This window comes from Protopterus annectens, chromosome 13.part0, assembly GCF_019279795.1.
Source record: "Protopterus annectens isolate FY-2018-M chromosome 13.part0, PAN1.0, whole genome shotgun sequence".
In the NCBI taxonomy this organism is placed as follows: Eukaryota; Metazoa; Chordata; order Ceratodontiformes; family Protopteridae; genus Protopterus; species Protopterus annectens.
The window spans coordinates 1,263,206,379-1,263,232,531 of NC_056747.1; the positions used below are offsets into that span (position 1 = coordinate 1,263,206,379).

Consider the following 26,153-nt stretch of genomic DNA (forward strand, 5'->3'; position numbering starts at 1 on the left):
TTTATCTTGAAGGTGAAAGCATGAGAGTGTTAGCACCACACATTTTTGAGGTACCACTGTAGTCTCCTGACATGTAGTCTGGCCAGAGGGATCATGAGGATGCACGAGGCCATGTTGCCTAGGGCCCTGAGATGCTCTCTGGCTGTTGGGTAATTCCTGACAAGGAACTTTCTGATGTACAGAGTTAGAAAGGTAACCTTGTCTGGAGGAACAAAGGCTTTCTGAAGTGATGAGTCCAGTAAAGCTCCCAGAAACACAATTCTGTCCATGGGGTTTGAGAATTTTGGGTACTGATGGTGAACCCAACTGAGGTTAGTACATTTTAAGTGTAAAGCAGATCTGCTTTGAGTTTTTCTAAGTCTGTTGCCTGAACGATGCAATATTCTAAGTAAGGGTAAATTTGAATACCCTTTGTCCTGCAGTAAGCTATCACCAGGGTTGGGCATTTTGGGAAAACCCTGGGTGCTGTAGACAAACCAAAGGGCAGAGCCTCATACCTGCTCTGAAGTGTTAGAACCTCCTGTGTGATTCCTCTATGGGGATGTGGAGGTATGCATCTTTTAAATCTAAGGTTACCATGAAGGCTTTGGGGAAAATCATGGGCAACGGTTTTTGTAGAGTTAGCATTTCGAATTTTGGGACCTGCAAGAATTGGTTGAGCCTCGACACGTCTAGAACTGGCCTCCAGGTACCTTCTTTTCTGGGTACTACAAAAAGTCTGGAGTAAATTCCTTTTCCTTGCAAGGAGGTCAGCACAGGTTCCATAGACCCTTGGGTGCATAGAACTTGTATTTGGTTTAAGGTCTTTTGGTTTGGAGGAATATCTGGGAAGTCTGAACAAATCAAGAGTTGTTTGAACTTGAGACTGTAACCTCTTTGATGTTTGGAACCCATAGATCCCTGGTAATGAGGGTCCAGTTCTTCTGAAATAGGGATGGTCTCCCTCCCAGCCTGTGGGGAAAGGAAGGTACAGGAGCAGGGGCTGAGGGGAGAGAGAAAGGGAGAGGCATGCAAGAGTGATGATTGCTCCCTGCTAGGTCCCTGGGGGCAGGATCCCACAGGCCTATTGGGGTCTGTTTCCCAGTCTTGGCCACTGGTGTTGTCTTTGGCTCCTTTCCCTATGAGGTCTCCTTTGTCTAGGCTTAGACTAGGGGGCTGGAAAGGACAAATGTTTGGTAGGGTATTTGATACTTGTGTATTATTATAACCAGATTTTTGTGGGAATAGCAGTTGCTTCCCAGTCCTTCAATCTGGTCGTCAGTGTTGCAAAAATGTCAAATAATGTCTTTTCTTTACCACTGCAGTTTGTTTTGTGCAGTGTTATCAATAAAAAGTAGAAAACAGTGTGTTCTTATTTCTTTATTTCCCAACACACAGAAAGAAACACTGAAATACAATCTGTATCTGTCCAAACATGCAAGTCTTCATAAACCTAACATGATTAATAATCTGAAGGCATTTGTTTAAGAATAAGGTCAACCCCAAACCTGTTTCGTCTATGGCTCACATACCCATCTTATTAATATTTGTGAAAAATTAAGGCGTTCACAAAGTGGCGAATTGGAGCCATTCTTTAAACTGTTTTATGACCTATCGAAACTGTAAGAAAACAGGACATCTCTGGCTTACTGGCTACAACTTTTAGCTTTTAACACTGAGCAAGTCTGTAAGAAGGACTCAAATTACTGTCCCCAACCTCCCCACCCTCCAAAATAACAGTGATGTAGGTGATTTAGTTACAAACATTTATGCAGTGCGGCAGACTATGTATTGTGATGAGGACAAGGAACAGGACATACACATTAGTGAGGGTGGACAAGGAACAGCATATACACATTAGTGAGGGTGGACAAGGAACAGGACATACACATTAGTGAGGGTGGACAAGGAACAGCACATACACATTAGTGAGGGTGGACAAGGAACAGGACATACACATTAGTGAGGGTGGACAAGGAAAGTACAGTTTTGTACCTACCATAAATGTAGATGTTTGAGTGCTAATACAGCTGCAGTAATCACAGATGGGTTTTCTGCCGTCAGGCGGGTCCTCGGTCGGCCAAATTCCAAAGTCTAGGTCCGGCGTCGGTTGTTGTCGCTTTCTTTCCTGACGTCAGAGAGGCAGGGGTATATAAGACACAGCCGACGCCATTTTCTTCAGTCTTTCTTGCCCCAGATGTCAGGTGCCCCCAGAAGGAAGGCAATACATAAATTATATTTATATACATGCAATGCAATATAATCAAAAATCAGTAGATGCAAGCAAATATACCATAGAAGGATAACCCAAGTAGGTTGTATGAAGAGGGGTTAGGCCCTAGGCCTTTACCAAGAGGGGAAGGAGGGAGGGAAAACTGTACTGCAGCTGTATTAGCACTCGAACATCTACATTTATGGTAGGTACAAAACTGTACTATGTTCATCGTGCATACAGCTGCAGTAATCACAGATGGGTAGAATCCCAAAGCTACGCACAGGGTGGTAGGCACTAGGTGGAACTGGGATGAGCCAGAATGCCCTGCAACACAGCAGTGGCAAAGCCTGCTCTAGTTTTGGAATATAAAGGCAGGTGGTAGTGTTTTGTGAAGATATGCACAGAACTCCAAGTGGCTGCCTCCAAAATATCTTTGGTAGGAACTCCTCTGAGGAAGGCTGTAGAGGTAGCTGTGGCCCTGGTAGAGTGGGATCTGATGCCTGTAGGGACAGATTTTCCATGATAGGAGTAACAAAACCGTATGCAGTGGCCTATCCATTTTGAAATTGTCTGTTTGGTAACTGGCTTCCCTTGAGCTCCTACAGCATAGGACACAAAAAGTTGTTCTGATTTCCTGAAGGGCTTTGTTCTGTCCAAATAATAACGTAGCTGTCTATGGATGTCTAAGGAGTGCAGCAGCCTTTCCCCTTTGTTTTGAGGATTGGGGTAAAAGGTAGGTAAGTGGATGGCTTGATTTAAAGCTACCCTGGATACCACTTTAGGCATAAATGACGGGTTGGTTCGAAGGGAAACCCTGTCCTGATGAAAGATGAGAAAGGGCTGCACAGGCATGAGGGCTTGTAGTTCCGAAACCCTACGAGCTGAGGTAATGGCTAGAAGGAAAGCTGTTTTCCAGGACAAATATTGCAGATCTGTTGAGGCAGCTGGTTCAAAGAGAGGCAATGTTAATTTTTCTAGAATGTAATTAAGATCCCAGGCTGGTATTGGTTGTTTCCTTGGTGGTCTTATATTTTTAGCCCCTCTGAGGAACTGTCTTAAGAGTGGGTGAGAGAATAAGGGTGGATCCGTGTTGAATTCTGCAGAAATGGCTGAGGCATGGAATTTTATGGAGGAAAATGAAAGTCCACTGTTCAGCAGCTCAGCTAGATACCGTAATACCTGTGGCAAATTCAGTTTTCTAGGGTCCTGGCCTTTTTTCTCATTCCAAGAGCAAAACCGTTTCCATTTTGCGGAGTAAGCCTTTCTAGTAGATGGCCTTCTGGCCTCCAAAATGACAGCCTGCACCTCTTTGGGGAGTAGGGTCTGTTGTGGTGTTAAGAAATTTTCCATGCAGCGAGATTGAGTGTTTTCAGCTGACTGTGAAGAGTTTTGTAGCTGTGCTGAGTCAGCAGAAGAGGCATTAGAGGTAGGGGCCAGGGAGGAGTATGTGTTAGGCTCCTCAGGAGTGGGTACCAGTGTTGCCTTGGCCAATCTGGAGCAATCAGTATCATCTTTGGTTTGTCTGTTCTTGCTTTCAAGAGCACCTTGGGCAGAAGAGGCAGAGGTGGGAAAGCGTAAACTGTCCATGCTGTCCAACTGAATGAAAGGGCATCCACTCTCCAGGCCTTTGGATGAAAGGTCCTTGAACAAAACTTTTCCAATTGATGATTCCTGTGGGAGGCGAAGAGATCTATGTCTGGCCTCCCCCACGCTTGGATTATCTTTGTAAACACTTGAGGATGCAACTTCCATTCGTGTGGATCTGTCATATTTCTGCTTAGATTGTCTGCCAGCGTGTTTTCCAAACCTGGCAAGTACTGTGCTTGAAGTTCGATTTGCCATTCCAGAGCCAAGTTCCAAAGTGTCATGGCTAGTCTACACAGGGGGTAGGAATGTGTTCCTCCTTGTTTGTTTATGTACCACATTACTGTGGTGTTGTCTGTTCTTATCAATAATTGTCCTGGATGCAGGAGGTCCTTGAAAGCTGTAATTGCATTTATCACTGCTAGCATTTCTTTTTGATTGATGTGAAGGTGCTTTTCCTTTTGGGACCATTTGCCCTGAATGCACCTGTCTGTCATGTGCGCCCCCAGGCGTAATCTGAGGCGCCTGTTGTGATGACTTGATTTGCTTGAGGCTTGCAGAATGGGAGACCTGTGTTTGTTTGACATGCTTGGGCCCACCATAGAAATTCCTTTTGCAAACATGGAATTATTGGTATTATTGTTTCCAAACTGTGGCTATGTTGAGACCATAGGTTTTTTAGGTACCATTGAAGTTTCCTCATATGCAACTTTGCACATGGGATTAAAAGAATGCAAGATGCCATGAAGCCCAGAGCCTGCAGGATTTTCCTTGCAGTAAGCCTGGTACATTTTGCTAGTATTTTGAAGTACTGAGTTAGTTGCCCCTGTTTTTCTGGCGTAAGATAGGCCATCTGGGAGTTTGTGTCCAAGTTGGCACCCAGGAAAGTTATTTTCTGAGATGGTCTTAGCCTGGATTTCTCTTTGTTGATTGTGTATCCCAGAGAATGCAGTAACCGTGTTACATAAGCCAGATGTTCCAGAAGTATGTGCTTGCTGTCCGCTTGGATGAGGCAGTCGTCCAAATAAGGGTAAATTTGTATCCCTTGAAGTCTGCAGTAGGCAATTACTGATGCCAGGCATTTCGTGAATACTCTGGGCGCAGTAGATAAGCCAAAGGGCAATGCACAGAATTGATAGTGGATTGAACCTGCAAGAAATCTGAGGTATCTTCTGCAGCTTTGTCTGACTGGGACATGCAGGTATGCCTCCTTGAGGTCCAATGTTACCAGCCAAAACTCCTTGCCCAGCATGGTAAGAAGCTGTTGTAATGTGAGCATCTTGAATTTTGGTACGAGTAAGAATGTGTTTAGGATGGATAAGTCCAAAATGGGTCTCCAGTCGGTTCCTTTCCTTGGTACCAGAAATAGCCTGGAATAAAAGCCTTGACCTTGTTCGTGAGGAGGAACCTCTTGAATAGCTTTCATGTCTATGAGCTTTGAAATTTGTAGTTGTGCCTCTGCCCTTTGATTGTGTGGCAGGTTTGGCATGCCTCTCATTTTTGGAAGAGTGTGAAAATGAAATCTGTAGCCTCTGTTTATAACGTCCAGGATCCATTTGTCTGTTGTGACAATATGCCAATTTCTTGTAAATAATGCCAGCTTTCCTCCCAAGGGTGCTGCCAGCTGAGACTTGCTTGGCATGGAAAGGAGGAAGTCATTGGGTTTGTTTCCTGTATTGTTGTGCACTGTCTTCACCACCTCTTGGTGCTGGAGTTTGCCATTGCCTGCCTCTATATGATCCTTGTGATTGTCCTCTGCCCCTTGTGCATCTGTATCTACCTCTTTGGGGCTTGTCCGTGGCTGGAAAGGACCAGTTTTTAGAAGGCCAATTTCTGCTAAAACGTGGTGGTTGAACCTGTAGAAAAGCTTTGACAGTTTGCATAGATTTGGCTTTTTCTTCCATTTTCCGTAATATCTCCTCAGCATTAGTACCAAATAGCACATCCTTTTGTAAAGGAGCATCTAGAAGTTTAGCTTTCACATGATCAGGCAAGATTTGTTCCCTAAGCCAGGCATGTCTACGAATGACTGATCCTGTAACAGCAGCTCTACTTGAGGCCTCTAGGGCATCATAGCCACATTGTAAGGTGTGTTTACCCACTTGTTCTGCACTATGCATCATATCCTGCAACTCCTTCAAATCTGGTTGTTCAGGCTGAGACATTTTATTTCTTAATTGTGATAACAGAAACTGCTGATATTTAAGCATATGAAACTGACAATTTAAGGCCCTCATGGCTAGGGTGGCCGAGGTATACACCTTTTTCCCCCACCTTTCTAAGGATCTTGACTCTCTTCGAAGGTAGTGGATTCTTAGCAGTAGAGGCCTTCATTCCCTTGGGGCCTTGAGAAATGGTTTCAGGGTCAGCATTATGGCTTTTGTAAAGAAATTGGTGAGAGTTAGGAACTCTGTAGTACCTATCAGGCTTAACTGGGGCAGGAGGCAGGGAATCCGGATTAAGGCAAGCCTCCGAGTAAACATCATCAAGTATGTCCAAGACAGGAGGTATCACCAGAGGTCTGTGTTGAGGTAACAAAAGAAATTCCCCAAGTCTTTTCTTGGAATCAGAAAAGTCTTGGCCTTCCCAATGGAAGTGTTCCCTCAAGGTGTGCAAGGTTTCCCCAAAAGAAAAATCCTCAGGAGGAGATACAGAAGGAATGGACTGCTCTGCATCAGAATCTTCAAAAGGGGAGTAAGAGTGTTCCTCTACATCAGAATGTTCTGTAAAAATGGAGCCCTGATCAGAAGAGGGAGAATCTTCCTCCACTCTGGGTCTCTTGTCAGGAGGGGGTTGGGAACCCCTGATAAGGGTAATTAAATCCTCAGCCATTTTAAGCATCTGCTTTTTAGGCATCGGGCCTGGAGAAGGGCCCTGTGCAACAGGCCTCTTGGGATGCCTGGCTGATTTGGACTTAGTAAAGGCCTTAATGGAAAAGGAAGATGAGGGTCTAAAGACACCATGGGTGGAAGTGGACCTATCCACATTAGGAGGCGCAACGCTCACAGTGGTTTCGGTGGTTGTAGTCTGGGTATGGGCCGAAGTACCTGCGGTCTCGGTTTCAGAAGACACCGCCAAAGAAGTGTCGTCGGTAGTCAGGGACTGCATAGGCGTCTCGCTGAGAACCGGACCACGTGTAGCCGGTTTTGGCGTGGTGTCGGTGGGGACCACGGACCTCGCGTATCGGTCCTTGTCCTTGCGTTTTTTGGACAAAACGGTAGTCGGAGTCTCCGACGACATTTTATAATCAAAGGCTTTACCAAAAAAGTGTTGGTCGAACTCCGCCCGACGCTTAATAGTGTGTTTATTGAAAGTAGCGCAAAAGCGACAGCCCGAGACAGCGTGGTCTGGGCCTAAACAAGGTATGCAGAGGGAATGGAAATCCTTATGCGGTATTTGCTTCCCACAAGAAATACAATTGTTAACTTTTTCTGACATCGGTCTGAGGCAAAAAAAGTTTCCCCAACGGGGTACTTAGCTTTAATGAAGACTTTGGTTTCCAATTTTAAGTAAATTCAGGAGCTAGCCGACCGGCACTTGCGAACTGCTTCTGCTTCGGGCACCGCGCGGCAAAAAAGACTGAAGAAAATGGCGTCGGCTGTGTCTTATATACCCCTGCCTCTCTGACGTCAGGAAAGGAAGCGACAACACCGACGCTGGACCTAGACTTTGGAATTCGGCCGACCGAGGACCTGCCTGACGGCAGAAAACCCATCTGTGATTACTGCAGCTGTATGCACGATGAACATCAGGACATACACATTAGTGAGGGTGTAGGTGATGATGTTATTCAAGTAAATGAAGCTAAATCCAATACTTTTGAAAAAGGTAAATATGCTGTTTACATTAATAATGCTTTTTACATGTAGATTACAAGTAATACTGAAAACATTCCTTTCGTCCGTAACAGAGCAGGCATGACAATTCAAACATGCGTGTGTCATGCACTCCAAACAGGAAGAGGAATGTTTCAATTATTTTTCTTCCTGAGGGTAATCTAAACTTTTTCTCCAGCAATAACGAGTCAGATTAACACCTTACAGTGTTTCCTGCACTTGTTTGGAGTCCACCATGTGAATTTCACAATCCCAAAAATCTGGTTGCGATAATACGTTAAGTACCGGGTATTTTTGCCTGAAATGAGGAGGGTGGACCTGGAGAAGTCCTTAACAGTTTGCAAGGACTTGGTCTTATCCTCCATTTTCTTAAGCAAAGCCTCATCTTTAGGACCAAAAAAAAAAACCTCTTTGTCCAACGGGGTATCTAGCAGACAGGATTTGACATGTTCAGGAAGGGACTGCTCCCTCAGCCAGGCATGCCTTCTAATGATGGATCCTGTGGCTGCTGACTTGCTGGAAGCTTCCAAGGCATCATAGGCACAGTAAAAGAAGTGCTTTGCTACTTGAGAGCAGGAGTTACATGCATCCAGTAGCTCATTTAAGAGGGCCTTATTTTCAATCCCCATCAGTTTTTGTTTCAGCTGGTCTAAAATGGTTTCCTGGTACTTTACCACATGAAACTGACAGTTCAAAGCCCTCATGACAAGGATAGCAGAAGTGCAGACCTTCTTTCCAAGCCTGTCCATGGCTCTGCCTTCCTTGTCTATTGGTAAAAGTTTTTTGGAAGTGGTGTCTATCTTCTTTATCTTTTTGTTTTTGCAACCTGATATAGTTTCTTTGTGCCACCTACTGAGTCACTTTCCAGAAGATGGTAGAGTGCTTCTGATGCCCTGTTCTTTGCTATTGCAACTCCTTTCTTAGCCAACCAGTATTCCTTCCTAGTCTGGACAATCTTTTTTCTCCCCCTCCTGCACTCCTTCTTTCTTTTGATGGCTTCCTGGACTTCTGCATTCCACCACCAGCTTTCCTTACATACCTTATTTCCATACCTGGCTCAGCCACATATCTGTTCTGTAGTCCTCACACATGCTGTTTTGAGGCTCTGCCATTCTTTTCCAACACCACCTATTTCCTCCTCTTCTTGGGGTGCTAGAGACCTGAATAATTTCTTGAACTGTTGTGCTTTCTCTCCAGTCAACTTCCAGGTCTTCCGCCTGGTCTCTGTTGACTTTAGTGCCTTCTCTGACCACTGCTTGCAGCTGACTGTGGCACCCAGTGGTTTATGCTGTGGGCTGACTGTTTCACTGGGGATGTCTTTACAATCACTGATTCTGGCCCAATGCCCTTTCCTTACAAGGAGGAAGTCTACATGAGTCACATGTTGGCCACTCTTGTATATGGTCTTGTGACTGTCTGGCTTGCTGAGACATGTACTGGCTACTATCAAGCCATTTACCAGACAAAAGTCTAGAATGGCCTCTCCTTATTTATTCCTGTTGCCCCACCCATGCAGACCCAGGCAGTCGTCATATCCTGTTCTGTCTGTCCCAATATGTGAATTCAAGTCACCCATTATCAATACCCATTCATGTTGTCTTGCTTTATGAAGTAGGTCCTGCAACTGTCATCTTAATGCATTCTTTTCATCACTATCACAACCCTGCTGTGGGGCACAGGCAGAGATTATGAATACTGTCCTATCAATAGGCTGGAATCTGACTGCTATAAGTCTGTCACTAATTCTGCTGACATCCATCACTGCCTTCTGAAGCCTCTCTCACCACAATTCGCACACCGTTTCTAGCCTGTCCTCCTTAGTAGTAGACTGTGGATCCCAAGCCAAGTGGCTTTGCTGCACTGCCCTTCCATCTTGTCTCCTGGATACAAAGGACGTCCAGTCTCCTCCGTACCATCATGTCATCCACTTCCAAGCTCCGTCCTGTCAGTGAACCTACACAGAGTGCAGCACTTCCTCTGTGGAAGCAGTAAGAACCTGGCAAAAGTCATGCCTTTTGTTCCATGCCTTATGTCACTTAAGCCATCTCTTGTCCACCTTTCCTTACCCATTTTCTGATTTTTTCTTCCTCACCACCATTGGTCACATTTGTATCACACTGAAGTAATCCTTGTACAAATCTGATGTCTGTAAGTAATGACCTTAAAAAACAAACAAAAAAAACCCTCCCACATTTGGTTTGTTGTGGCAAGCAAAATCCCAAAGTGCATAAAGTAATTTCCAGATCATCAGATTAGTGCTCAGTTTTCTGGACAGTACGAAAAAGTACCATAGTGATTGTCACTGCTCTTTTGCCTTGGAGTTTGGATTCCTTGTTAAAGTTATCCAATTTTTTACAGTGTAGGACTTTCCTACTTAGATTCAACACTGAGTGCACAGCTTAGTTGATTTATTTTGGGGAAAAAAGGTTTACCTTTTAGGCTATGTACATAGCTATAAAAGGCCTTATGGTTATCCTTGGCTGTACTTGCTAAGTTTCTCTCAAAGGAGCCCTTAGAGGATTTGACAAGTTGTCTTATTTGCCTGTTGAGGTGGAGGACTTGGGGCCTTGCTTTTATTTTCTTGGACAGCAACCTTTAGCATTTATTGTAAAGTTTGTTGATGCTGGATGCCCACCACAGCAGCTTGTTTTTACTTGGGCTCTAGCTCTGATTCTTTCTAGTACAGCTATGTGTATATACGTATGCAAATGATTGTACAGGGCTTTAGGGTAAGCTTCAGCGTAGTTATCACTTCCAGCATGAGGTGAGGCTGGGAATGGATTTATACCTTCACCTAGGAGGGTATAGTTTGCCTTGGTGAATTTTTTTAGTCTGATTTCATCCTTTGTGAATTCTGGTGTTAATGCCAGCTCGAAGGTGACTGTTTTGTGGTCAGACTGAACTAATGAGTTTCTGACAGTTGAGGCAGTGCATCTTTTTGACATGTTAGTGAGGACCAGATCTAGAATGTTTGTTCCTGTTGTTGGGGTATAATCTGTTCGGGCCTATATCACATAGTCGCCCACCACTACTTAAATATATCAACTCAGAGACTGCACTGTTGAAACGCGCAAACATCTGCAAAATCGAACTTGTGCTTTCGACCATATGAGGTTCGAACTTGCAGAAGTTCGACTATCTGATAGGAACCCATTTCTTCCAGGGCATTTGAATTAACAAAGTCAAGGAACTTTTGTGCTAGTGAGTTGGGGCTAGTGTAGGTTTCCCAGTTGATGGTGGGATAATTGAAATCTCCTATAACCAGAGTGTTCAGTAAAATGTGCATTGTCTCCAGTTTTGTCAAGTTCATAGGTTCATAGGTAGATACTAGGCTATTGGCCCTAGGGCCTATATAACACTACCCAAAAAGGTACCCTGGCTTTCGCCACCCAAGAAAATTATTTTCCTGTGCCCCTGTCGAGCAGAGCCCCAGAGGTGATCCCCGGGGTGAATTTCCTATTTCCCATCCAATCATCAAGATTTTTCTTGAAAAGTGCTAATGAGGAGCTATGTTTGATATAGATAGGTAGCTTGTTTCAGAGTATGGGAAGTTTCTGGGACAGGAATCTGTCCCTTCAGCATGTTCTGTTTATTGTGGTGACAAGGTTTAGGTCCCTAGAGCATGTAGCTCGGAGAGATTGGGATTTCTTTAAGTGGAGCATGTTTTTGACATAGCTCTGTAAGGCAGAGATCACCTCTGAGTAGGCGATATGCGACAGAGTAAAGCTGGAGTTTTTTGAGACGGTCTGCGTAGGGCCTGTTTGAGGCCAGTAATCCTCTTTGTGAGGTATTTCTGTGGCCTTTCCAGTTTTGTAGATGTCTTGTAAGGTACATACCAAAAAGGGCGTTGTACTCTATAATGGGTCGAATGAGTGATGAGTAGAGGGGAACAATGACCTTTTTTTTCCTGGATGAGAAAACTTTTGTGATGGTGTGCCACGTAGAAGGATTTCCTGACTATTCTAGCGATGTGATTATAAAGGGAGAGACTACTGTCACACTTTCGGTGTTAAGTAGACTACCACCTATGTGGTAGATCATGGGTACAGAGTTTTTACCAAAGGGGATGACAATGCATGTTTTGGCATTGAGCTTGAGGCCATGGCTTTGACACCAAATATCTGTCTTAGTGAGGCCCTTTTGTAGGATGTCCACATCATTAGGAGTTTCGATTATGGCTCCTAGTTTGCAGTTATCTGTGAACTTCATTAGCCAAAGACCTTCTGTGTTAGTCTGTACTTCAGAAAAAAAAGATACCAAACAGGAGAGGACCCAGGACTGAACCCTGTGGTACTCCACTTGTCACTGGTCTGAAGTTGGACTTTGAGTCTGCTACTTTCACAGTGTGTGTTCTGTCAGTGACCCAGCTGGCAACCCATCTTGTGACTTGGGGATTTATACCTAGTTTAGTGAGTTTATCTATAATTCCAGAGTGGGGGATGGTGTCAAAAGCCTTGGCGAGATCTAAATAGGATGTGTGAACCACCTTACCCTCGTCTACGGCTTTGGTGACTGCTTCAAAGAAGTCTATCAGGTTTAGGAGACATGATCTGCTTTTACAAACCCGAACTGGGTGGGGTCCAGAGTTTGGAGATTATCAATGTCTTTGTTTATAAGTTCCATGATAATACATTCCATGGCCTTGCAGTCCAGACTCGTTAGGCTAATGGGGTGGTAGTTCCCAGGGTCCGTGGTGGCTCCCCCTTTATGAAGTGAGATAACCGTCGGTGTGCACCATTCAGTGGGCACAAAGCCTGAGGTGACCATGGTGCTTAGGTGGGGTGCCAGTTCATTCTGTAGTTCATGTAGAACGCAGCCTGGGATGTTGTCAGGTCCCATGGATGCTGTGTTCTTGGTTTTGGAGAGTGTGGTTTTTACCTGTGCAGCCGTGATTACAGGAACTTTGCATTCTTCTGGTATAAAGATGGGCACTTTAGGGGGTAAAGTTAGCAGTGAACCTATCTGCCAGGATGTTGGCAACATCAGTTGGTTCTGTATATTTAGTGCCATTGTGCTGTAACTCAAATTGTGCTGTAACTCAAAGCAAATCTGAGTGTTGCCATTGAGATTCTTGACATAGCTATAGAATACTTCGTGGTTGTCTTTGGAATCAGTGGCGATTTTGTTTTCGTAACTAGTGGTGGAGGATTTTATGAGGGATCTCGGCTTCTTACTAAGGCTGACCAGGGAGTTCCTCCAATCATGGGATTTTACTCTTTTTTTTGCAACAGTTTCTTCTGTTGTAGAGTTTGTTTATGGCAGAGGACCACCAGATTGGCTTCCTTTTTTTGGAGGACAGCATCTTGGTTCTGTTAGGGATAGTATGATCCATGCACTCGTGTAAGTGCTTATAAAGTCCATTTGTGTAGGATTTAGCAGGATTCTATTGTCCGCCTGCAAGAGCGTCGTGAATTTTGCCACATCTGTCTAAAGAAGCGTGAAGTTGACTTTGAAGAAATTTCTTACGGTGGTTTCCCTAATGGGGGGTGGGGGCGGGATGTGGATGTCTAGAGTAATTAGCTTGTGGTTGGATCTGACCAATGAGGAACTGACCTCTGGTGTGGAACACAGGTCGCCCATGTTGGTAATGACCAGGTCTAGGATACTGCTGCCCCTGGTGGGGGTGTGAATAAGTTGATCCAAGGCATTGGAATTTATGAATTCCAGAAAACATTGAGCAAAGAGGTGGTACATGAGTAGATTTTCCAGTTAATGGTGGGGTAGTTGAAATCACCCATTATGAGGGTGTTGGGTTGTACCCAAATATTTTCCAGTGTATCAAGAAATGAGGAGTGGGAATCCTGGGGCATGGTGGGGGATCTGTAGCAAGCTACAATTTGGATTGTGGTCTTGCCCAGAGTTAGTTGCACTTAGATAATCTCAGATGCATTACGCTGAGCAAATAGCCTGGAGGTGTGGATATCCTTAATGAATATGGAGACACCTCCGCCTTTATTGTTTCGGTCCAGGTTAGGTGGCCGAAAGGTGTGGTATGAATTATAGCCTGGTAATGCAGGGGTGCTCTCTGGAACCTTGAACCAGGTCTCTGTCACTGCACAGATGTCGATGTTCTCCATTTTAAGGAGTGCCTTGAGTGAATGCATTTTGAGGTTTAAACTTCTAGTGTAGCATTACCCTCAGATTTTGGTTGCTTGTACCGGTTACGGTGGTGAATTTTTCATTTGAACCTTGCCTAAAAAAGGCACTATAGCTGTGGCAAGAGCCTTAGCCAGTATCCGGAATCCCAAGGGCGACAGGTGCAGGCCATCTGTGGCAAAGCATCATGGTCTGTTGATCATGTCATCCCAGGCAGACAGATACTGTAAACCTTAGTATGACACCAGAAGCTTAGCCAACTGTTGAAGTCAATCATTTTGTCCTTGTACTGTGGTATCACTTTGGGTGATGGGAGGATGCTACCCAGGGCTAGGGTCATACCTGCCTGGGCTACAAGATTGGAGATCTCCTCCATGTCTGTTTTCATGCAGTCCAGGGAGGTATGTCTCAGGTCATTCACACCAACATGGACAATGACAAGAGTCATATTTGTACTTGTTGTGGAGTGACCTGAGTGCATGCGTTTTATGTGGTGGGCCCTGGCACTCGACAGGCAGCTAACAGTAACTTTCGCCTTGTTTAGTCTGGTGAGCGGAACATCAATGTGCCTGACTATAGACTCACCTATGACTAGAGTGTTGGGTACATTGTTATGCTTTATGGGCTGTAGTTGAGTGGCACACTGAGTTTGTGGGCTACGTATCATTTGGGTTGTGTTGGGGGGGTGGAGGTTGCTTGCGTTTCTGCTTTGGAGGTCTCTGTTGCTTGACCAGATTTTTATTGACAGCCTCTGCGAATGTAGGTGTGTGTTTTGTATTTCTATGTGTCTGTTTTGATGGTGTAGGTTTTTAGGGACTATGTGATGAGTGTGGTGCAAGTGTTTACCCTTTCCTCTTGACTGTCTGGTCCAGTCTTGGGTGAAGAGAGCTTTGCTTCCAGTTTGGCTACATAAGTGCATCTCTCACAGGTTGTAGTGTTGGGTGGTAGGTGGAGAGGGTTGTCTGTGTACATGAGGCAATTGCTGCATTGCCCCAAGATGCCCAGATTCATCAGGTAGACAGGAGAAAACACCAGGAGCTGACCCTTAGACATGCCTGGATAGGTACTTGTTTATTAAGTACTAAAAACTGTTTTCCTCTAGACAAGTGAGGAAAGTTGAGTGCTGTAGTAATTTGTAGCTTATTTAGTGCTTATATATATATATATATATATATATAAAACAGTAGCAAATGAGCAAACTGAGTTAAACAATGAAACCAATTACCCAATAAAAAGCTAAAAACTGAGCTCCGTTCCAACAGTCTTCAATCAGACAATTTCTAACTGCACACTCCTGCCACTAGGGTGCAGGGGAACCTTCTCCAAAAAATGATGGTCTGGATTAGTGCTCAATTTATACAACCAAAGCTAGATTCAGCAGGTCTGAATTTAGTCTATGCTATAGCAAACAAGGCGTACCAGTTTCAGAAAGAAACAGTTCAAATAAGCAGGCACAATAAGCCTTTAACCAGAAACTCCCAGCTCAGAAGGGCAGACTCTATCCTCTCTGCCCGCAAGAGTGCAGACCACACCTTCTTAATGTAAAATAACTGGCCCGAAGCCCAAGTGCTTAAACCAGAACTAATACACTTTTAGAATAACAGACACTAAGCCTTTAGAATAACATCTACTAAGCCTTCAATCAGCAACTCCCAACTTAGAAGGATGTAAGCTACCTGCCCTGCCCCAACAGTGTAGACCATAAACCTTCTTAATGTAAAACAACTGGTCTGAAGCCCAAGTGCTTCAACCAAAGGCTTAGAATAACAGTTACAATTTAATCAGGCTACTAACAAGCAGTAATAAATGCAGCAGAATAAATGCAATTAAGTACTTTTAAGAACAAGCAGCAAAAGCAAAATAAAGTAATAAAGTAGGAAGAAACACAAATACAGTAAAAGCAGATGAGTAAATACATTTTTAATATAACAATAGAAAACAAGCAAACTGATTTAAACAAATTACCCAATTAACCAGTAAAAAAAACTCCAAACTAAGCCTTGTTCCAGCAGTCTTCAATCAGACAAGTTCTAACTGCACGCTCCTGCCACTAAGGTGCAGGGGAACCGTCTCCAAAAAAGATAGCCTAGATTAGTGCTCAAGTTATACAAATAAAACTAGATTCAGGATGTCTAACTCTAGTCTATGCTACAGCAAACAAGGCGCACCAATTTCAGAAAGAAACAGTTCAAATAAGCAGGCACAATAAGCCTTTAACCAGAAATTCCAAACTCAGAAGGGCAGAATCTAGCCTCTCCTACCACAACAGTGCAGACCACAAACATTCTTAATGAAAAATAACTGGCCTGAAGCCCAAATGCTTTAACCAGAACTAATACACTTTTAGAATAACAGACACTGAGGCTTCAATCAGCAAGTCCCAACTTAGAAGGATGTAAGTTACCTGTCCTGCCACAACAGTGCAGACCACAACCCTTCTTAATGTAAAACAACTGGTCTAAAGCCCAAGTGCAATAACCAAAATACTTAGAATAACAGTTACAATTTAATCAGGCTACTACCAACCAGTAATAAATGCAGCAGAATAAATACAATCGAGTATTTTTAAGAAGATGCAAAAGCAAAATAAAGTGCATTTTTTTAAAGTAAACTGCAAGGGGAGAGGAAGAAGGAGCAGAAGAAATTCAGAAAAAATTCAAGGTTAAGAACCTAAGTGGGTTGGCCTTCTCAAATGTTCTCTCTGTATTAGGTAGCATGAGCACCAGACTGGGAGGGGTGCCCCAAATCAAATTTACAGTAGGGGAGGGCAACTGCAAAGCCACCAACAATAAGAACACCACAAGAATAGGGTGGGGGTGGGGACAGAAAACAATGCCAGAAAATATATAAAACAATTCAGTCAGGCAAAATTAAGACAATGCAGAACTCTGAAAGGTTAAAATGCAAATAAATATACTTATCAATCAGCAATATATTTCCAGATTGTTTGAGAATCACACACCAGCCAGACACCAGGAGTTTCCAACAGTGTATCCCCCTGGAGAGGGATCTATAACTGGCTATGACTTGAATGGGGGTCTTACCCACTGTAACCTGGACTTGGAGTAACTCCATGGAGTTGTCCAGTCTAATTAGATGCGAGTCCCAGAAATATTGGTAGAATTAGTGTAAACTATGTAAAATGACCCAATGACTCACGTACAAACAATGTTTGGTCCCATAGAAGGTTTTCAGTGGGGGTGAGTGCGCATCAGGGTTCATCTCTGAGCCCCTGCTGTTTTACACTGGCGATGAACTACATTAGCAAACAGGTAAAAGGGGACAGATCAACAAAGTTGCTGTATGCAGACGATCTGGCATTACAAGCAGACTCTGAGTAAGAACTTCAGCAAAGGATAGGGGAATGGAAAGCAAAACTGAAGGCACATGGGATGAACCTGAGTACATATAAAACAGTGGTAATGGCAGCAAATGGGGGAAATTAGAAGATGAGAAATGAGATAGAAGGAAAGACAGTGTAACAGGTTAACAGCTTAAAGCATCTGGGAGGGGTGATTGAGAAGAAGGGATGTCTGAATGAAGAGGTCAAAGCTAGAATCAGTGGGGCTGTAGTCAACTGACACTGAGAGTCACATGTAGTGCATGACAGAAGAATGCCAAAGAAGCTGAAATGTAAGATGAATAAACAGTGGTGCGACCAGTACTACTGTATGATGCAAAAACCTGGGCATTAAGGACAGAGCAGTTGAGGAAGCTACAGATGATGGAGATGAAGTGCCTGAAATGGGTGGTGGGATCCACACAGTGAAAAAGACAAAGAAGTGAGGACATACGAGCAGAAGCTAAAGTAGCTGCAACTGTAGAAAAGGGGGAAGACAACAGATTACAGGGGATCAGCAGATTACAGGGGATCAGGTACACGTGCAGAAAACTAGAAGAAAATCCGCTGAAGATTTGGGGCAGACAGGAAGAAGGCAAGAGGAAATGAGGGTGTCCAACAAACAGGTGGATGAATTGTGTGAAGGAAGATCTGTGACAGTCAGGCATGAGTGCTGAGGAAGGCAAGAGTGTGACACTGAATACAGAGAGATGGCGACAGTTAATAAGACACCCTGACCCCATGTACAAAATGGGAAAAAGCTAGTTGATGAGGCGGAGGAGGAGGACTACCTCTTCTACAGCTGACAGCCCCCGCAATCATATCAATAAAAAGCATGCAGTCTAAAAGCTTCCAATAGCACAGTACAATAAACAGGAAATGTGGGCTGATACAGCCTGCTTTGAGCTTGACACTAACATCACGTCCCTAAAAGCTGAATAGCATCACGTACTAGCTAGGTATAAGTGAATATACCTCAGCAGTGTGCCTCACAACAGCCCTTAAGGCAAAACACCATACCTAACACGCTAGTAATAGGAGACTCTATAGTAAGGCACATGAATGTTCCACTCACCAGGCTGAACAAGGAGAAGGTTACTGTCAGCTGCCTGTCGGGTGCTCGGATCCGCCACATAACACAGGCACTTAGGTCACTCCAGAACAAGTACAAGTATGACACTGTCATTGTACATGTTGGTGTGAATGATCTAAGACGTACCTCCCTGGACTACATGAAAAGAGACATTGAGGAGCTCTCTGATCATGTAGCCCAAGCTGATATGACCCTGACCTTGAGTAGCATACTACCTTCACCTAGAATGATACCACAACACAAAGACAAAATGATCAATTTCAACAATTGGCTAAGCTTCTGGTGTCATTCTAAGGGGATCCAGTGTCTGTCTGCCTGGGATGACATGATAGACAAGCCTCGCTGTTTTGCCAGAGATGGGTTGCACCTGTCACCCCTAGGTTTTTGAATACCGGCCAAGGCTCTTGCCGTCCCCATAGTGCCTTTTTTAGCAAGGCTCAAAGGACAAACCAACCACTGTAACCAGCACAGGTAACCAAAAACTAAGGGTAATGCTACTCAATGCCAGAAGTCTCAACCTCAAAATGCACACACTCGAGGCTCTCCTCAGCATGGAGAAAATCGATGTGTGTGCAGTGACGGAAACCTGGTTCAAGGCTCAAGAGAGCACCCCAGCACTGCCAGGTTACAATTCATATCATACCTTCTGGCCTCAGTTACCGGATCGCAGTACAAAGGGCGGAGGTGTATCCATATTCATCAAGGATACCCATATCTCCAGGTTAGTAGCACAGCATGATGCCCCAGAGATTATCCATGCCCAAATATCAGCAGGCAAAACCACATTTCAAGTCATAGCCAGTTATAGATCGCCCACCATGTCCCAAGGTGCTCACTCTGCATTCCTTGAGACATTGGAAAATATAAAGGTCCTACCCAACACCATAATCTTGGGTGATTTCAACTACCCTGGTATAGACTGGGTGAACTAACAATGTTCCAACTCCTATGCTCAGCGATTCATAGAATTTATAAATTCAAATGCCCTTGAACAACTAGTATGTTCCCCCACTAGAGGGGACGACATATTGGATTTAATCATCACAAATATGGGCGCCCATTGCACCACACCCGTTATCACCCCCTCCTTGATCAGATCCGACCACAAACTGATAACCCTGGACATCCTCACTCCTCCACCTCCCCCAATCAAAGAAACCATAGTCAAAAACCTTTCCAAAGCAAACTTCAAACTACTTGCATCCGAAGTGGAAAGCTTCACTATTCCCTTGCAGAAGGATAATGATATCCAGGATGCGGAATCCTACACCAAGGCACTCTATATGCATCTTCAGGATTGCATGGACTGTGCTATCCCAAATAAAACCAAGACTCCTTCCTCAAGCAAGAAGAAACCAGTCTGGTGGACCCCGGCCATAAGCAAACTTTACAATAAAAGGAGGAGACTTATACAAAAAAAGGCCAAATCTCAAGTAGAAAAATCATCCCTGATCAGCATTAGTAAGAAATTGAGGGCCTTCATCAAGTCAACTAAAGCTAATTTTGAAAAGAAAGTTGCCAAGGATAACCATAAGGTCTTCTATGGCTACATCAAAAACCTAAATGGCAATGTTCAGGTCTGTTCTGAGCTAGTGCAAAATGGAACAAAATACACTGACCCTTCTGATATTGCCAACATCTTGGCTGACAGGTTCAGTGCAAATTTCTGCCCCCCCCTAATCACTTACAGGGCCTATTACCATTCTAGGGGATTGTGCAAGTCCAATTATTACTGATATGTTGGTTAACAAGGCTCTATCTAAAGCTAAAAACACTGCCTCCATGGGACCAGATGGTGTCCCAGGCTGTGTCATACGCGAGCTCCAAAAGGAATTAACCCTGCTTCTTAATACCCTGTTCAGTCTCAGCTTCTCCACAGGATATGTGCCCATAGAATGGCGCACGGCAATGGTGGTCCCGCTACACAAGGGTGGGGCCACAACTGACCCTGGGAACTACCGACCAATAAGCCTGTCCAGTCTGATCTGTAAGTCTATGGAGCGAATCATGGAACTCATAAATGGAGAGATTGGGAATCTCCAGTCGCTGGACCCCACACAGTTCGGCTTCGTCAAGGGCAGATCATGCCTCCTGAACCTGATGGATTTCTTTGAGACAGTTACTCAGGATATAGATAAGGGAAAGGAGGTACACACGGCTTACCTTGACCTTGCTAAAGCATTTGACACCATTCCCCATTCAGGTATTATTGATAAGCTCACCAGCCTGGGCATAAACCCTTACGTCACAAGATGGATCGCAAACTGGCTCTCAGACAGATCCCATAAAGTAAGAGTAGCAGGATCTATGTCCGAATCCAGACCAGTAATGAGTGGTGTACCTCAGGGCTCTGTCCTGGGGCCCCTTCTGTTTGGCATATACTTCTCAGAAGTACAGGCAAGCACGGAAGGGCTGTGGCTGACTACGTTTGCAGACGACTGCAAACTGGGTGCTATAATACAGTCTCCGGCCGACATGGAGATCCTCCAGAAGGGCCTAAATGAGACTGATGCATGGTGTCAAAGCCATGGTCTCAAGCTAAATGCAAAAAAAATGCGTAGTAACCCCCTTTGGAAAAAACAGAGTACCCGCAAACTACAACATAGGAGGTAATCCCCTGAAATCTGAAGAAGAAATAAGGGATCTAGGGACCCAAGTAGATAGTCAGCTTTCCTTTGATAACCATGTTGCCAAAGTGGTTAGAAAATCCTTCTATGTGACCCATCTGATCACGAAAGGGTTCACATCAAGATCTACGGATGTAATGGTGCCCCTCTACTCTTCCCACATCAGACCCATTATTGAGTACAATGCACCAATTGGAATGTACCTGGCTAGACATCTCCAGCAGCTGGAGAGACCACAAAGGTACCTAACCAAGAGGATTACTGGCCTCAAACAGTTGCCCATATGCAGCACGATTGAAAAAGCTAAGACTGTTCTCTGTTGCATACCGCTTTCTCAGAGGCGATCTCTGTCTAACGTACAGAGCCACGTCCAACACAGAATTGTTGAACATGCTCCATCTTAGCAAAACCAAATCTACTCGAGCTACACGCTCTAGGGATATAAACCTCAATGCAACAATGAATAGAACATGCTGGAGGGACAGATTCCCTTCGCAGAGACTTCCCTTACTATGGAACAGGGTCCCGATCTACATAAGACAGAGCCCCTCACTATCACTCTTCAAGAGGAACCTTGATGAGTGGATGTGTAACAGAAAGTTCACACCGGGGATCACACCAACAGCACTACTAGATAGGGGCCAAGGGTACTAGCTGCTAGTACAAGGGTCTAGGGAACTACTAAAGGGGCGGTGAATACCGCACAACATGGCTGGGTTAATATATGCCTTCAGGCAGATAGCCCAGTACCAACCTATGTTCATTTTTATTGCCATAAAAACACACATAGCAGTATACTTATTTAAAAAGCTTTCTTTCTTTCAGAACTGGCTTAAGAGGTACGTACAGGGGGGGGGGGGTTACAAGATCTCAAGGTTCTCGGTTCGATATATAGAACTACATTATAATGTACTTAGACATACCATCTCTTGTCAAACAACACATTTTTGATACTGTGTGCTCATTTGTATTAAATGTGGTATGCCTACTTCTGTATCCAGCCTTGCATTACATACCTAACACAAATACACTGACAATAAAAATGCATAAACATAATATACATATATGGTAAAACAAGTCCTGCTGACTGTGAAGCTGTGCTCAACCACAAACCAAGCAGTATGAACAGAAATGTAGAACAGCAGCACCGCAAACCGATAAAAAGCAGATGCAAAGAGCAGTGTAAAATCCAAACATACTCTTATTCAAGCACAGGTGAGCGCTTTCACCATAAAATTGCTTCTTCACACCATACAAAAAATCAGCAGCATCACAAATATTTAAAATGCAATCAATTAAATGTCTACCAATAAAAAACATTCAAGTACAATAGACATAAAAATGTAAAGGCACAGCTTTCTTTTAAGACAAAAAACATAAAAGGCTATTGCCATAAAAACACACATAGCAGTATACTTATTTAAAAAGCTTTCTTTCTTTCAGAACTGGCTTAAGAGGTACGTACAAGGGGGGGGGGTACAAGATCTCAAGGTTCTCAGTTCGATATACAGAACTTCTGGATTTTGTAATTTCGAAATTAAGAAGTGGACCTATATATATATATATATATATATACATTCACATACACACACACACACACACACACACACACACACACACACACACACACACACACGCATGCACACATATATAATCACACACATGCATATGGGATATATGCATGCATTCGTTTTAGTCAAATGTGGCTTAGTTTGACATATGTTTTATTGATGTACTTTGATAGACAAAACAGATGGCGAGAGATGTGCACGATCAACAATCCCCCGGGGTTGGCTAGAATTTACTGGAGAAATCTGGCAAAGAAACCAAGGTATTCAGAGAAAATAATTAGAGAGGGAAAGGTAACAGAATGGGAAGATGCCAAGAATTTATTTGCACTGCAGGCTAGAGATTGCCTTCCCTATCAAGGATTGATATCAGAGTATAAGCAAAGAGAAAGAAAGAGGGGGATCCTAAGCAAAAGACCAACACTGGTAGAGTTTTCAGTAGAATCTAGAAGAGATACTGCTTTAAAAAAAAAAAAAATTAGTAGAGCATATAAATTTTATTTATTTATTTATTTACATTTGTTGACTGGGAGTGTCCGACTGGACATAAGTCCATTTTCAGTGGAGGCCCTGGGAGAAAAGCTCCACAGTTAAAATATACCGACAGTCATTACAATTTGATCAACAGAGCAATTAACAATTACAAACATATAAAATATGGCATAAGTATAAGGGGTAGGGTGGGTGGCCTAATGGTTAAGGAGTTTGCCTTACAAACACAAGGTGCAGAGTTTGAGCCTCACAAGGGATAACTGGCTAGGCTTAAAATGGCTCGCAAGGGCAGTTAGCTTAGTACTAATCTATAAACCTATGAATCAATCAGAGGAGGTTAGAAACGTTTGGGAACAGAGATTGGACAAGCGATACACAAAGAAACAAAAGTGGATATATGTAAGACTCTCAAACATGCAACAAAGTCTAGAAGATTTAGGATCTTTGCTTGAAAATATTTACATAGGTATTTTTATACCTCAAGTAGACTCCAAAGTATTTTTTCTCAAGTAGATAGATAGCAAATGATGGAGGTGTGGTGGTGAAGAAAGATAATTGGGAACATATTTTTGTGAGTGTAATGAGTTGGCAAACTTTAAAAATTCCCTGCAGACTACTCTATCAGAAATACCATGTGAGCAAATTGGTATAACTAATGAAATCATTTTTTGAGCTATGATACAGAGCAGCAATTGTCTAGACATACTAAGGCCTTGTTGAGTTTAATTATGGTGGCTTTTAAAAAAGCAATTACTAGAAAATGGAAATCAAAGTCTAAACCAACTGTTCTACAAGCAGTGAATATAGTAACAGGGATAAGACAACTGAAAGTGGAATCTTTAGGAATGGGTAGGAACAAATTACACAGTAAAAATGGGAATTGTGGAAACAATACATGCAGAATAACGTTTTGGAGGAGGAATAAGGTTTAAAAGAAGGCAGAATTTGAATGAGCTATGTAATGTTTGACTGACAATGATTGGATAGATTATAAGTGATGTATAATGTTTGCAACTAAAAATATGTCAACATGGTTTGTTTTCATTTACATAATGTATGATTATCAATGTCATAATTGATAACTTAATACAGATGTTTCTTGTTCAAAAAAAAAAAAAAAAAAAAAACAATCCCCGGTGTTGGGGAACATGGCCCTTCCCCTGGAACTGTGCAATCTTGGAATTAGTATATATAATTAGCAGAGGGTAAAGGAGGTGCATGGATGTTGTCCCCTGCATAAAAAGTAGTTCTGTTTTTCATGTTCTGAGCTTATGCCTTGGAACATGCGTGTTAGGGTATAATTTTTTTTACCTTTAATAGTAGATGTTTTTCATATCACTCTACTGAACTTCAGACTAACGTCAGTAGATTCATATGTCTACATCAATATATACAGATATATCTATATAGATGGCATATATGTTTTTATATCTATATCAATATATAAAGATATACCTATATAGATGAGATATATGTTTTTATATCTATATCAACATATAAAGATATATCTATATAGATGAGATATACGTTTTTATGAGATGAGATAAATTGTGTTTTCCCTTCCTATTCCTCTTGTCCCTCTGATTCTCTTATCTAAACCAACTTCCTTATTATGACAAAACTATCATCTACTACTCAGTGTGCTCCTTCACTTCCAGGTTATGGAACCCTGCTACCTAATTGCAATTTGTTTTTTACATTAAACACCTACACCTACTGTAGGTGTACTGTACAGTTGTTTACTAATGACAACCCTAATGTGTTTTTTTTGTCAGTTTTTAGTTATTACCTAATTCTATACCTACTACTTACTGCAGATGTCTCTGTTGCTGTTTTTCCTCTTACTTGTACTATTATGGACAATTGCTTAATCACTTTTATTGTATATTTTACTGCATTTTACTTCAGTCTTGTAATTTTTCATGATGAGTTGTACCGTGGAGCTTTTTTCCCCGGGCCTCCACTGAAAAGGGGCATTTGCTCAGTCGGACTCTCCCTCTCAACAAATGTCAAATAAAATAAAAATAAAATAAAATATAGACATACATTGATAATTTGCATGCAAATGCTGTGTTTGGGCTAAATTCTGATACAAATACTCAGTAACAGTTGCAACTTCACTCTTTGCCACCATATATGTTGTGGAGTTAGGAGTGCAATAACACTGACATCACTCATTTTACTAAATAGCTAAACTGTGCTAAGTTACAGAGTTTAGTAAGTCACACAGCAGAGATCAGAAAATTCTGCCAAAGAAATCAAGGAACGCTGCAGGGAAGTTTGGTTTGAACTGTTGCACAGTATTAAGAATCATGTAGAAGCCTAAACTTGCATGCTGAAACATGGTCTAGTCTACGGTGCATGCCAATGAACATATTAGCAAAATGGAAGCCCCAAGCCACAGCCAAATGAAACATGATGCACTTACTGTTAACACCTGTGTCTCCATTCTCATGTTTTTCCAGAAGTAGCTCTATGTCCGATGTCGTAGTAGCTGCATTATCCACCTGACTGCTACTACTACATGAAACTGTCTGGTCAAACAGGGTTGGGAGGCTACTGATGGGTGACCTGTAATGCAAGCAAAATAATTCTGTCACCCCATTAAACACTGTATTTCAGTCAAACAACACAGTGAGGAAGTGAATTAAACAGGGACCACTTCCCATCTTCTTTTTATTAACTGAAATAGAGAAGCTAAGACCTAAAATTACATACCACCCCCTTACACACACACACACACACACACACACACACACACACACACACACACACACACACACACACACACTTAAAGGAAATAAACAAGGGAATGAAACATGTAACTCAATGGAATCCATAGGTAACAGCTCTGAAGAGCTAACTGTGATGAAGTCTTCTTTTCATAGTTCATACTGAAGTTTGTACATACAAAAACAGCTTTCTAAACAAATCCTGGGTAGTTAAGAGCAGTGGGAAAATTAAATGCAGCCAGCCCAAACTGGTTGAACCATACTGGTTTGCACTGGCTTAAATTTTGGCCCCTTAAAATGCAAATTAGACAATCAGAGTCGGAGCATGGGAACTTAACAAAGCTGACACAGAAAAAAAACAGTAGAAACAAACTGGTGGGTTCTTCCTCTGGGGTAATGCAGAAGAAAATAATTTTTAAAATACTGACCTGAAATATCTAATAATGATGACTTTTATTTTAGAAGAGTCAAAGAGTGTAATACATAAGTCTATTTGAAACATTTTCTTCTAGACTTCAATGATCTGAATTTACAAACACTGTATTTTAAACATTAAGACATAACCCACTTCAGTCAATGAAGGATTTCATT

General features: G+C 42.8%; 1 protein-coding gene across 4 annotated transcripts in view; it reads right to left on the reverse strand.

Moving 5' to 3' along the window:
• MLLT6 (MLLT6, PHD finger containing) overlaps positions 1–26,153 on the reverse strand; it is a 2,458,880-nt gene that overhangs the window by 181,535 nt on the left and 2,251,192 nt on the right. For all 4 annotated transcript variants that reach the window (XM_044055280.1, XM_044055279.1, XM_044055278.1 and 1 more), the window contains exon 13: positions 25,259–25,401. In XM_044055280.1, the coding sequence (XP_043911215.1) occupies positions 25,259–25,401 (143 nt within the window). The remainder of the gene's footprint in view (positions 1–25,258; positions 25,402–26,153) is intronic.